General features: G+C 38.2%; 1 protein-coding gene across 2 annotated transcripts in view; it reads left to right on the top strand.

The window, feature by feature from the left end:
* The window catches only part of MED12L (mediator complex subunit 12L), a 326,301-nt gene that overhangs the window by 270,726 nt on the left and 41,613 nt on the right, over positions 1-13,962 (top strand). For both annotated transcript variants that reach the window (XM_082839059.1, XM_082839058.1), the window contains 10 exons: positions 2,870-3,058; positions 3,675-3,749; positions 3,866-4,056; positions 4,882-5,043; positions 6,958-7,069; positions 9,275-9,364; positions 10,388-10,497; positions 10,694-10,829; positions 11,620-11,781; positions 12,917-13,279. In XM_082839059.1, coding sequence (XP_082695185.1) covers positions 2,870-3,058; positions 3,675-3,749; positions 3,866-4,056; positions 4,882-5,043; positions 6,958-7,069; positions 9,275-9,364; positions 10,388-10,497; positions 10,694-10,829; positions 11,620-11,781; positions 12,917-13,279 — 1,590 coding nt within the window. The remainder of the gene's footprint in view (positions 1-2,869; positions 3,059-3,674; positions 3,750-3,865; positions 4,057-4,881; positions 5,044-6,957; positions 7,070-9,274; positions 9,365-10,387; positions 10,498-10,693; positions 10,830-11,619; positions 11,782-12,916; positions 13,280-13,962) is intronic.

Here is a 13,962-nt window from a genome sequence, read left to right as displayed (position 1 = left end):
TTGAAGTAATTTCAAATTTGCTGAGAAGTTGTAATAATTATAAAGGACTCTAGTATGCCCTTTATACGGATGCAGTCAGTTTTTACATTCTACCACATTTGCTTCCTAATTCTATGTGTGTGTGTGAACGTGGCCTTGTATACTTTTTAACGTTTTTCTTTTTACTGAGCCATCTGAGAGTAGATGGCATGCATTATTCTTCTTTACTTTTTAATATTACAGCATTTATTAACATAACCAAACTACAGTTATCAAAAGTAAGGAGATGTAGCATTGGCATGGTAATTTTTTCTCACCTATAGGCCACATTCCAGTTTTGTCAGTTGTCCCAGTATTGGCTTTGTCTGAAGTTTCCTGTAGATTCGCTTCAGATTATGCTTTCCTGGCCAGGATACTGTAGAAGTATGTTATGTTCTTTCCTCTCAGGTCATCACATCTGAAGGCACATGAGGTTCATTTGCACCTCACCGGAGACGTTAATTTTGATCAAGTTGTCTCCATTGTATGGTTTTTTGATATTTCTATTGTACAGTTATTATTTTTTCCCTTGCAATTAATAAACAGTTTTGGGGAGACACTCTGAGACAGTGCAAGTTTTCTGTTCCTCATCATTCTTCCCCACCTCACAGATAGCATCCATTCTGATTCTTGTCCACACCAGTCTTTACTACAATGGTTGCAAAATGGCTTTTCCCAACTCTTCCACCCCCTCCACATTTATCGGTTTGCTTTCTACTCTAGGAAGAGCCTACCCTTTTCCCCCCTCCCTCCCTCCCTCCCTTCCACTCATTCATTTTTTTTCATATATGTTATAATATACTGTCCTCAGTTATTTTCATGTTCAAATTATCCCACATTTGTCCAGTGTGAATCAATCTTTTCATGCTGACTCTTTGTGTTATTTTGACACGTCTCTCTCTCTTTTTTTTTTTAAATAACAAGTATTTTCTTACTTTCTGGCCTGTCTTATACTTCCCTGCCCCAGACCTGGAATTACTCATTCCTTCATGGAACCCTGGTTCCATTTAGTAGAGGACGGTATTTAGAAACCAAGATCCGAGCACTATGTGTGCTCGTTGCTATGCGCAATGTGTGTTCATTGCTTCTAGGCCCTTTCAGCAGACAGATCTAGGGGGAAAAGAACATCCATGTACATAAATGTGTGTGTGTATAATCATGAGTTTATACCGATACCTCCAATTCCAATCAAACTGCACAAATTTTTGTTTGCATTCCCTCATTCCATATTAATACCGCCTTCTTCCACAGTAAGAACCCTGGCTACCAATAACATCAACCATTTGCTCATTGGTTGAATTCTACAAAACACCTGAAGTAGTTTCAGAATTACTACCACTATACCACTGTGAAAAACCAGCCTAGTAAAAGGAGTTGAGGATTTGTTTGTAGCTCTTTTTTCTCTAAGCGTTTACAGTATTATGTTAAAAAGTTATTTGACCTTTCTCTTTCAGCGTGGATATGTTATTCACTTGAAATAGAGTTGATTTCATTTGGTTTTGTTTGTGTTCAGTTTAGATTTCTTTTTCTACCCTAGCTCTGTCTTTAGAGTAACATACTTCCAAAGGTCAAGGAGCAATAGTGTGTATTCAGAGAGATGTACATCTCCCTCCCTCATCTTTTCTACCCTGGGTTCCTCCCTGCCCTAGGTGATCAATTTCATTATTTCTGGTTTTTCTTTCCATTTTGCATTAAATTCTCCTTCCTTCTATAAAAAGGCCTACCATATATACTCTTTTTCACTTTGCTATAGATATAATGTTGACAGGGTCACGTTTTTCTTAAGGTATACTGTAACCATGGTAAAAGTTAGCTATTAGTCATATAGATGTTGAGAGGGTACTGAGATGTGTGTTGGTTTCTAACTGTGGGTACACATTGGAGTCACCTGGAGGGTTTAAAAAATATTTTGATGCTTAACAAATTGCTGATGCCTGGGTAGCATTACCTGAGATTGATTTCATTGCTCTGATATGGGGCCTGGGTTTGGAAGTTTAACAAACTCCCCAGGTGATTTTAATGGACAGCCAGCATTGAGCCACTGATGAGGTGGTTAAGAAACAGGTTTCCTCAGAAACATATCTGGGTTCAAGTTTGGCTCTAGTACTTCTGATGATTTCTTACCCCATCTAGTACAAGAACTTGCCTTTGAAAAAATGATGAAGAAAAGCTGTTTAAAAGAATTTTAATTTGGTGGAAACTCCCCAGAGGTCCATTAGCCATATGCATCAGTAGCCTTAAATGTTTGCTATCCCCCTTGACCCAGCAATTGCACTTCCATGAAATTATCCTAAGAAAATAATTGTACAGAGAATACATGTGCACAAATATTTATTTACAGTGGTAACATTATTCATAATGATACCAAAAAAGGAAGACAATTTTCTAAATGTTATACTATGTCCTGTCTATTCAGTGGAATATATTATAGTGCATTCCATAAAAATGAAGAATACATATTATAATATAGAATCACTACTGTTATATAGCAAGTTAAAAAAATGATTACAAAACATTACTTAGAGCAAGGCCTCATTCTCTGACTGAAAACACATACCAGTATTTTCTTTATTTAGCTTTTTCTGCCCCTGCTTTATTTTTTGTGTATTTCTTTTTTTGCATTCCTTTTTAAAAATTTTCTATAACCAAGATTCTACTTTGTATTTTTAAGAAGTCAAAATACTAGAAAATTTGCTTATAAGCCTTTTCCCTCCCACTTTTTCCATCTAATATTTTTTAAATTGGAAGATTCCTGTCCGCTTTCTGTTGTGCACCATGAGTTTAGTACATATTACATATACATATTGATGAAAGTCTCTGCCTGTCAATATAACTGCTGCATTATTTTTAGGAATGGGTAGGAGAGCATTGCTTAAAAGAACCTGAAAGATTATGCACAGACAAAGAACTTATTTTGGACCCTGTGCTCTCAAATATGCAAGCACAGAAATTATTGCAGCTGATCTGTTATCCTCATGGCATTAAAGAATGTACAGAGGGGGACAACCTACAAAGACAGCACATTAAACGCATTCTTCAGGTGAGTGATAATAGTGTAAAGATTGTGTTTTTGTCATTTGACACATTCTTTGTGTTTATAGCAAGAGTTACTGTGCCTCTTTTTTTTTCTGTCATTGCTAAGTAATTCTTAACTTCAGTTAATTCTATTTTTGGGATTTGAAAAATTGGGATATTTATTCCCCCAATTTTCTGTTTTGTGCAATTGCCACACTTTATTACTGGGTAGTACAGATACTGCAAACTGTGTATAACCATTATATAAATATTGATATGTTAAGTCAGTACTGTGTTTACGTGAGAAATAAGCTTTGTAGAGGGACTGTCTTAAGTATATTATTAAAAAAATATCGAAATCATTTTTTTAGGTGGTTGGTTAGATAGATTTTGGGAGAAGAAATGTTTGTCTTATTCATTTACAGTGCCTAGCAGAGTAAGGCACATTATTTTAATGTTCCTATTTATTTCTTTGTGTTTATAATGAGCATATGTAATAGACTTGGAAGCCTTCTGATTCATATAAATCCCTTTATTGTGTGTGATCATTCCTCTGTTTCTTGAGAAAGAGAATAGTGCAAGGAATTATTATGTTTTAAAACACGTTCAATATTCTAATGTGTTCACTCCATTTTCCCCAGAATCTTGAGCAGTGGACCCTGAGGCAGTCCTGGCTGGAACTTCAGTTAATGATCAAACAGTGCTTGAAGGACCCTGTGAGTATATATTGAAAGCGTGTATGTGTACAAAATTTTATGAAAAGCAAAACCACGTTGGTGTTTGAGGATAAAGTAAAACACATGCGTGCTGGTTTTCTCACGACTAACTCCAGGGCTCTGGTTCGGTGGCTGAAATGAACAACCTACTGGACAATATTGCCAAGGCAACAATAGAGGTATTCCAGCAGTCGGCTGACCTGAACAATAACTCTTCTAATTCGGGTATGGGCCTCTTCAACCCCAACGGGATGGGAAGTACCGATACGAGTAGCACAAGACAGAATGGAATAAAGACATTTCTAAGGTATTTTTTTCTGTAGTTTTATGAGGCTGTCATTAATTTTTCACACGTAACCGTACATTTTATTCTCATAATGCAGTTATTTTTTTCATAAAGCTGCAGGATTGTGAAGAAAATAATTACTTGTAAGTGTCCATTATCATTATTTAATATGTTAAAGGGCCATGCCGCTGGGGTGGGTGATATCTTAGTGTTCTAAATATTAGGTTGAGCAGACCCCGACTCCGTGGAACCACAGATGACATTCAGGACAGAAGAATTTCTCTAGTGTGCCCTGAGGCTGCTCTATTCCATGGTATTCCTAATATGTTTATTCCTAATAAACACTCGTTCTGCCATCTTTATTAATTGGCAGTTTTGCTCAAATGATAATCACAAAAGGCAGACAGACCTGTATTTCATCATTTAGGTGTAAAGTATAACTAGTGAATTTTGAACCTTTAAAAATTGGTTATTTACATACTTAAACATAATCAGAACATTTCATATTTTAACCATGACAGAAAAGTATATCGCTTGTTAGACAAAAGGACTGTTACTGCTCAGAGAGCCAGAATCATAGAAAAACACTTTTCTAGATTTAAAAAAAAGTTTAGTTATAGTATCCCCTCAGAACCCCACCTTTTATTGCTTTCCGTAAGCATGACTGAAAAGTGTGTGCAAATGTCTGGTATTTGGCAAGAGGAAAGATAGTATAGGAGTAAAAGGGGGAATGTTAGAATAATCTGTGTCTTGTGCATAAAAGTTATGCTCTGGAGTTTCTATTAGAACCGTGAGAGCAGAGAAAAAGGATGCCTCCTTGGGTATAACATCTTTTTCTGATTTTAGTTCCTCTGAACGCAGGGGCGTGTGGCTGGTAGCCCCCCTAATTGCTAGGCTGCCGACTTCTGTGCAGGGAAGAGTGTTGAAAGCTGCTGGGGAGGAGCTGGAGAAGGGACAGCACTTGGGTTCTTCTTCAAAAAAGGAAAGAGACAGACAAAAACAGAAAAGGTACGTCTGGAAGATGTGTTTCTATGTGAGAATTTAAAGGACAGTCGAGAAAATCCAATATTCTGCAGATGCACAGGCTCATTGTACTCAGAGTCCGTTGAAATTTCATCTTTATATGGAACTGAGAACATTCTGTTAGGCAAATCTCCGTTCCTCAAAGATCCCAGATTATAATGTGTAGTACACTAGCTCTCAATTCCGCCTGTGTACCCTAATCACTGCTACACTATTAAAAATACTGACTTCAGACCTGCTGAATCAAATCTGGATATCCCCTTGGTCCCTGTATTCAACAGTTCTTTTGTTGTTGTTGTTTTTCTTGTTATTTAGGTACTTATGCTTCAATTTCATAGAATAATTTATGATTCTGTCATGCTGGACCCTGAAATAGTTACTAATCTTTTTAACATTTAGGACTCTTGTTCTAGACTAGATATTAACTTATAAGCCTCCAAGTTGAATGTTTTTAAAATTTTATGCCCTAGAAAAGGTTTCAAGTAATTTTATTGGAAAACTGACCATGTTACTGAGAAGGAACATAAGCACACTCTGATGTGAAACCGTGATGAATTTAGTGCCCCGGGAGTAAAAGGAAATTCCTAACATTGAAAAACATGAACATACAGGTTTCTTGCCCCCTAATCAGTAATATTTTTTAGTAGCTGCCATTTACTGAGCCCTTATGAAATGCCAACCTCTGTATAAAACTCATTATACACATACGTGAACATCTCACAGCAATCGTATGTGATAGGTGCTCTCTTCGTATCCTTTTTAAAAGATGAAGAAACAGGGGCACTGAAAGGTGAAGTAAATTTCTCAAAGACACACCGCTAAGGAGGTGTAAAGCTGGGGTTGAAACCCAGGTGTTCTGGCCTCTGAGTCTGTGCTCTCCTTTCTTAACTGAAGTATTGATACCTTTTGGTGTTGACCTAGCTTTGCGTGTATGCTGTTGGGTTGTTTTGTCATCTTTGCCAGTATTGATTAATCAACCAGACGACTCAGTTTTAATTCTCAAAGTCGATTTGCTGATGTGTGATGGCATGTGCATTGCCACACTTCCCACGGGGAGCAGAGATGGTGTGTCAGAGTCTGAAGCTGGCTCTTCCCAAGTGAGCCTCTCTCAGCTCTGCCGGTGTAAGATGAAGCAGATTGAAATATTTTGACCTCGATCTCATTTTAAGAAATTTTCCTTTCCGGTGTGGCAGAGTTAGTTTGTCAGTATGCTTTGTCAGTTGTTCCTGGTCCTGGAAGAAATGGTACTAAAATGACAGTTTAAAATGGGTTTTTTATCAGATGTCTTAAAACCACTTTACAAGTCAAGCCTGTGGGATGTGGCAGAGCTGTGCCCTAGCTCACTAGCAAGCATTCTGGTTTTGGAGTCCTCAGACCTCGGTGCGCATCTTACTTAGCTCTACCCATACCCAGCTGTTTGGTCTTGAGAAATGTGCTGAAAAACAAAGCAAGCAGAACGATCGTATAGGCCTATTTCCTGGACCCCACAATACGAATATTGTGAAAGAGAAGTTTACAATTTCTTCATTTTATTCTGTGTATAAAGTGATATTCCTCCTGATGTGTACCTTTAAATTCAGTTTACTGATGGAAACTGCACATTCTCTTCTCCCTGCACCCCCCAACACACTCGTATGCAGTACGAATTAATGCTAGTTTGCAAATTCTTTCAAGGGCAAGAGAACATATTAAATTATTTAGAAGTATTACAGTGACTTTTAACCATATTAGTTAGAGATATGATTTAACTTTTCAAGTAATCCTGGCTATTTACCACTCCCCTCCCTTTTGTAACAGTAAAATAAATAAGAGCCAGTAACCCGAGGGCAAGACATCAGTGTTGCACATGAAGTAATCCTTTCTTTCTAACTAGATCTGCTGTTATTACTTCCTTTGCAGTATGTCTCTTTTGAGTCAACAACCATTCCTCTCCCTGGTCCTTACCTGCCTTAAGGGACAAGATGAACAACGAGAAGGCCTCCTAACATCTCTGCAGAATCAAGTTAACCAGGTAAAGTACAGTAGAATATGGAGCCAGGCAGGTATTTTCCTAATGGCATTCATTTGTTTTCCTTTCAGATACTGAGCTTAAACTCAAATACTGCCCTTAAAATAAGGGCACAACATGTTTTGATTAGAAGCAGGAAAACACCGTCCATGCCCCGTTCTCCTACCTGGCATTCTAGTCACCATGAGATTAACAATAGTATGATATTAATTACGTGTTGGGTGAATGTCTGTAGACTATAAAAGTAGCGTTTTGCAGATTGCACATAATTTTGTCCTATCTGCTCCTCTCCTGACCCTGCCTCATGGGAGAGGTCCTGGAGCAATCTGTGTTGCAGGGGACATGGCAGTACGACAAAAGGGACCTCTCTCCACTTCCTCTGCTGGGCTTCCATGTAGCAGGCAGGGTCTCAGCTTGAGCTATGTAGGTTCAGAAACTCAGTTTTACTGCGAGAGCCAGACTGATGCTGGTCAAGTGCACAAGATACTCGTTTATAAATCAGAAGGCATTTTGGTTCATTTACAAAGACTTTGGACTTTGCCTTTCCACCAATCACAGTTCTGCTGGTCACTATTCAGAGCACTTATACTCTGTGTACCGCAAGGAAACTGAGTGATCAAAGTGGAATTAGAAAGTATAGAGTGGAGCAGAGCGGGTAGACTTGGTTATATGGGATGTTTTATCCTGCGGTAGCATCTGATGGAGACCTCCCGTGGGGCTGTGATTCTGTGACACCGTGTCTTCTTGTACGGTGCTAGATGAACATGAACAAGACACTTAACTCATTTGGTCCTCTTGTCATCCGCTCCCTTTTGGATATGTGAGACTTATTCTCTAGACAGCAGCCAGAGTGATCCTTTTTAAGTGTAAACCACATATTTTTCCAGTGCCCCAAATGCTGCAGTGTTTCTTACTATACCTAGAATAAAACTTCCGGGTCTAGGCTTACATGGCCCTCCACGACTGGGCACTGGCTCCCACCTCTACCTTGTTTCCCGCCCGGCATGGCCTCGCTCACTCCACTCTGTACACAGAGACCATGTTACTGTTCTTTGAACTTGCCAAGCAAATTCTTATTGCAGAGCCGTTGCGTGTTTTCTCCCCTTCCCTGGAAGTTATTAACATGGCCGGTCCCTCACTTCCTCAGGTCTCTGCTCAGATGTCACCTCCTTAGTCCTCCCCCCACATCCCCCCACCAATCACTCTCTAAAAGTAGGACCACAGTCATTCTCTATCCCCTTGCCCTGGTTTCATACCACTTGTTCCACTTATTTTTATTTGTCCTGCTATCAGAATGTCGGCTCCATGACAGCGTGTGTGTTTTGTTAACTGCCTTGTACCCTCCACCTGCCTTGGGGAAGGTTCATCCGTATCTTTTGATGATATTTGGGAAGTGCTCTCCTTTTACCATGAGGTGTACTTACAAGTCATCTCTTGGGCTCAGTTACTTCTGCATACGACTCATTTCAGCTCTTTTGAGATGATTCTCATTTGGTGCCCTATTTCAGAGCATGGCAGTATGGGTTTGTTTGGGATATTTTTGCTTATATCATCTGATTCTGGGTGTTCCCCACTTGTGGTTTGCCTTCGCTAAGCAACCCTTCCCTTCCCAACATTTGTCTGAATCAGTGAGGAAGCAGTTACTTAATTAATTGATATGCCACTGGTGTCCAATATGTCATATTTTTCAAAATAGGTTACAGTATCTTTATCAAGGAAGACAAGTTTATAAACTAACAAGCCTTCAATGAAACATCAGAATAATACTTTTGCTAGGATTCACAGCATGTCCCTAGAAATACAGGACAAGACTGATATAAAATGTAATTCTATCTGTCTTTATACTTATCTTTATAAGACCAGTTTAATGATGCATTTTAAAAATAATCTTTATTTTTGTTAATGCTTAACTTGATGACCCTCTACGGCATTTTCTAAGACTTAGTAACAGGATCTGTAATTAGATAAGATTTTTCTTAACAGGGTATGTAATTAGATACCAAACAAAGGAATAGCCAGATTTCTGTCTGCGTGGAGGGAGGGGAGGAAAGCAAAATTTTATTTTCCCCTTGGTTTTTAATTTATTAAACTAAGAAGTTGTTTCTGACTATCAGTAAAAAAGCTCAATTTAACTTTAAATATGAGAAAAATCAAATTTAACAGGGAAAACAAGTTTTGGGGGTTGTTTTCATTCATCTTCTGATTTAGATTTTAAGTAATTGGAGAGAAGAACGGTACCAAGATGACATAAAAGCACGACAGATGATGCACGAGGCATTGCAGCTCCGCCTGAATTTGGTAAGAGACGCTTCTAGTGTTCTCCCTTCATTACACTTATCTAAATGTGAAAATAGCTCCAGCTTCCACTCCTGCTGTGGCCACAGTTTCCATTCCAAGGTGAGGCCTGCTGCTTGCTCTCTCTACTACTTCCTTGTCTCTCAAACCTTCTGTCGTCCTGGCCACTGTCCTTCCTGTCTGGTCTGGCTTCTGGACAGCAGTAGGTATTTTAGGCACTGGGTTGCCCTCTGCGCCTCACCCGCAGTGAATCTCTCTCTCTTTTCCATTTGTGCCAAGAGTAGGTCTTAGAGAACTAATTTGAGATGTGTTAGCTTTTACCGTACTTGCTTAAAAACTGTATTAAAACGTCCTCTAAGGCAAAATTTTATCAAACTTTCCATCAAATTGGTCATAAAGACAAATCCCCACAGGGAGGTTTTATAGAAGTTTAAAATTCCTTGCCCACTGCACATTCCTCTGACTTTTCCTTTTCTCAGTGTACAGCCCAGATAAAAGCTACTCTGGAAGATGGCTTGCCTGATATTTGCTATTAATTCCCGCGCGTGAACAAGCAGCCCTGGGCGCTTGTCTTTACTTCTCTGTTACTGGGTATTTCCAAGTGTTATTATGACAACAGGCTTAGATTCAATAGTAACTGACAACACAAAGTTGTAGATAATTGAGTCACGCGGTTTTGATCTATTCAGCTTTAATTAGATGAAAATTACGTCATGAAACTGGATATCATGAAATTAAGGGACAAAAGAAAGCTAATTCTACTAGTATGTAATTCATGTTGATGACATGTCTACACTAGAGTACCCCTTTCTTTTTTTTTTTGGAATGACCAGTTCCTGTTCTAATGGAACCAAAAAGAGTAGCAAATATATAGCTAGGTGAGAGAGAAGACAAGATAATCCATAAACTAGAGCACCTTTCAAAAAAATTTTTAAACCAATCAAAATTTGGTTGCATAAAGTGGTGAGGGTGGTATTTTCTCTGTAACACCATGCATATTTTTTCATTGTATTTTTTATGTGCAAGGTGGGAGGAATGTTTGACACAGTGCAGAGAAGCACCCAGTGGACGACAGATTGGGCCCTTCTTCTCCTTCAGATCATTACTTCTGGAACCGTCGACATGCACACTAACAAGTATGTTCTTATTCATTTCACACTGATTTTGCTGCATGCGTGTGTAGTGAAGGCTTTGATATACTGACTGCAAATTCTATCACATCGTATATTCTTCGGTACCACTAATAATTCTGTGCCTTAAATAAAAATGCTCAGTTATTTAAGAGTGTCTTGGTTTTGCTTTAAGGTGCAAATGCTTTCTTTCTCCTCCTAGTGAATTATTCACAACAGTGCTTGACATGCTGGGTGTTTTAATCAATGGAACATTGGCCTCTGACCTATCAAACGCATCCCCAGGGGGATCTGAAGAGAACAAACGCGCATACATGAACTTAGTAAAGAAACTGAAAGTAAGTTTGTGACCTGCTTATATTGTGGGTTCTCATTGTTTATGGATTTGTTATTTAGTGCATGTTATCTTATCACTCCTTAAATTAGATATTATTTATTGCATTCAACTTAATGTAATGTGATTATTTTGCTATTTGCTTTACCTCAGCTTCCCAGTACCCAAAAGTTATAAGTATATATAACTTGGAGATTTTTCTTAAAATAATTATATTCATAAAACATTTAATTTCTTAAGGAACTTTAGAAATCCCTTATCAAATGTATAACCAAAATGCCAACGTTAGATTTAGGATAGTTTGGCCTTCGACTGGCAGCATGCAGTTGAAAAATAAACATTTGCATTGATATTTCTAAATTCGATTCATTTGACCAGCCACTAACACAGTCTTTGAAATAAAGTGCAAACAAACAATGCAGGAAAAAAAAATTAACATACCCGATGACCTTACTAATAAAATAACCGATGGTTACCTTGAGGTCTGACCCTGGGTTGGGGAATGTGTTCCGTGCTGCAGCTCCTGCCTTCTGGTTGCAAATGCTACTCTGGATTTCTGTCATTTCAGCACTCTGATGTGTGTTGTGTAACAAGGGTGTCCTTATATGTGTTCTATTTTCTACTTAAATAGAAGAAATGAAACATCCTCACTACTCTCAATGAAAGCTGCCCCATAGACCGTCTTCAAGGTTAAAGAACATTCCAGCTATAAAAAAGGAAATGGAACTTCCTTCTTGTTAACTTTTGCCTTTATTGTAATTTCTGTCTTACTTCTCTCTCCCTTTTTTTTTTAGAAAGAGCTGGGAGACAAGCGGTCAGAAAGTATTGACAAAGTTCGACAGTTGCTACCTTTGCCAAAACAGACATGTGATGTCATCACTTGTGAACCTATGGGCTCCTTGATTGACACAAAAGGAAACAAAATTGCTGGATTCGACTCTATAGACAAAAAACAGGCAAGAGTAAATGTTTGTTTCTTATATATAAAAATGCATGAACTTACAAAGACAAAATGCATTTTCTTGTCTTCCTATAGGGCATGTAAAACATCTTAACTTTATTGTTTCTTGATTTTTTAAAACATATCCTTGTCATTTAAATGCAACGGTTATTGGCATTATCATACAGATAATGATCTTTGAAGATCTTCATTTAAAACTGTTCCTGAATTTAAGTGAATTTCTGAAGCCCACCAAGGGAAAAGTAAGTAAAACCTTAATGTAAAAAAAAAAAAAAAAAAAAAAAGCAAAGATGGGATTTGATTTTACTGCAGAATTGGAAACAGAATACGTTTAATAGATGAGAAAGTTTTTATTGGTAAAGTCTTCATGTAGTGACTGTTTTGAGTAAACAATTTTTTTTTAAAGTGAGGGCACTTTATTTCCTTATCAACTGAACAATATTTAATGAACACTTGATTTATATTAGATATTAAACGTGGTTCTCTAAAATATGAGAAATATTTTCAGAAACAGAATATTTTCAGAAACAGAATAACATTTCTTCTTCTACACTCAGTAGAGATAAGCTTGAATTGAAGGTCTTTATTTGTACCTGTTGGTGCAAGTTAATTCTGTAATAATATTACTTAACTATTCAGAGACTGCCCAAGTAAGTACCTGAAAGGTGCCTGTATTGCATCAAGTCCAACCCAATTAGAGGTTGACTATAACTTGACTCCTAAGTTTTGTTTTATCTTAAAAGCAATAGATTCCAAAGGTTTACAGGTCAGTATAGTAAGATCACCTTTGCAGTGTTTCTTAGAATTTTTTTTTTTTTTTGCGGAAAAAAAAAAAACTAAATGGAAAAAAACGCCATTTACAGTAAAATCTACTGTACTGTCTGGTGTCACAGCCTGAACAGTGTCATATAAAGGACCGTAGAACTGGAGTTAAAGGTCTGGATTATAGCCGCCGTTCTCAGTGATCTAGTGTCAGCCTGGACTCATCACTTAGCCCGTCTGCCTTGTGCTAGAGTTCTCTAAGGCCCCCACGAGGCAGAATGGTCTCTGAATCCATGTCCCAAGCAAGCCTGGCCTCCGAGTCAGGCAAAGATCTGAGCATGTGGTCATAGCGCATTATTTCACCACAGGGTCTCCAGGTCTCCACGAAGCAGAAGGTGTCCCCATGGGATTTGTTTGAGGGTCAGAAGAACCCAGCTCCTCTGTCCTGGGCCTGGTTCGGGACTGTCCGAGTGGACCGGAAGGTCATCAAGTACGAGGAACAGCATCACCTCCTCCTGTATCACACACACCCCATGCCCAAGCCCCGAAGTTACTACCTCGAGCCGCTGCCCCTGCCCCCTGAGGAGGAAGAGGAAGGGCCTACATCTCCCATTTCTCAGGAACCGGAGAGGAAATCAGCTGAGCTGTCAGATCAAGGAAAAACCACAACAGATGAAGAGAAGAAGACAAAGGGAAGGAAGCGCAAGACGAAATCCAGCTCGAGAGTTGATGTGAGTACGGGAAGTAGAGAGAGGTCTTGGGCACGTTGGCGTCTCCTAGCAGATTTACTAGTTCCTGAATTATATCCCTAAGAAACATTCCTAGGCACAGTATAAGCCTATTGGTAAGCTGTCCTGACGGCTCAGATGTTATCAACAGAACCTCCTCTACTTTTCATAACTTTATTTAATTTTAGGCTTCAATTGTGAATAATAGGAATATTTCACTGTCTCACAATTTCTCAAATTTGAAACTTGAATTTTTTGACCTATGAAATCTCATCCTCGTACATATTTTTATTATGAGGTGTCTAAAATATTTTTTGTATTTTGGGCAATTGATATCTATAGTAAATTAACATAGAAAACTCTTTGTTTTCCCTAGATAAAACCCCATCTGATCTATCTAATAGGATGATTCTGAGATTTCCTAGTTTACCATTTCCATCTTAACTGTCCTTTATATTCTACTTTTTACCATATTTTCAGACTTTATAAGAAGTAAAATAAACATAATTTGAAACAGTTTTACCTCTTGTTTCCCTGTTAGCCTTCCCTACCTAGAGCAACCTTTTCTGAAAAAAACAGAAATCTATGAGATGGTAACTTAGAAATAATTTTATAGAATTAACATGTAAAATAGCTTTCCATTTAAACTCACCTGAAAATATTTGAGAGGGAACTTGTGACATTTT

Source organism: Leucopleurus acutus (genome assembly GCF_964270905.1).
Source record: "Leucopleurus acutus genome assembly, chromosome: 5".
NCBI lineage: Eukaryota > Metazoa > Chordata > Mammalia > Artiodactyla > Delphinidae > Leucopleurus > Leucopleurus acutus.
This window is presented reverse-complemented; position numbering and strand designations above follow the sequence as displayed.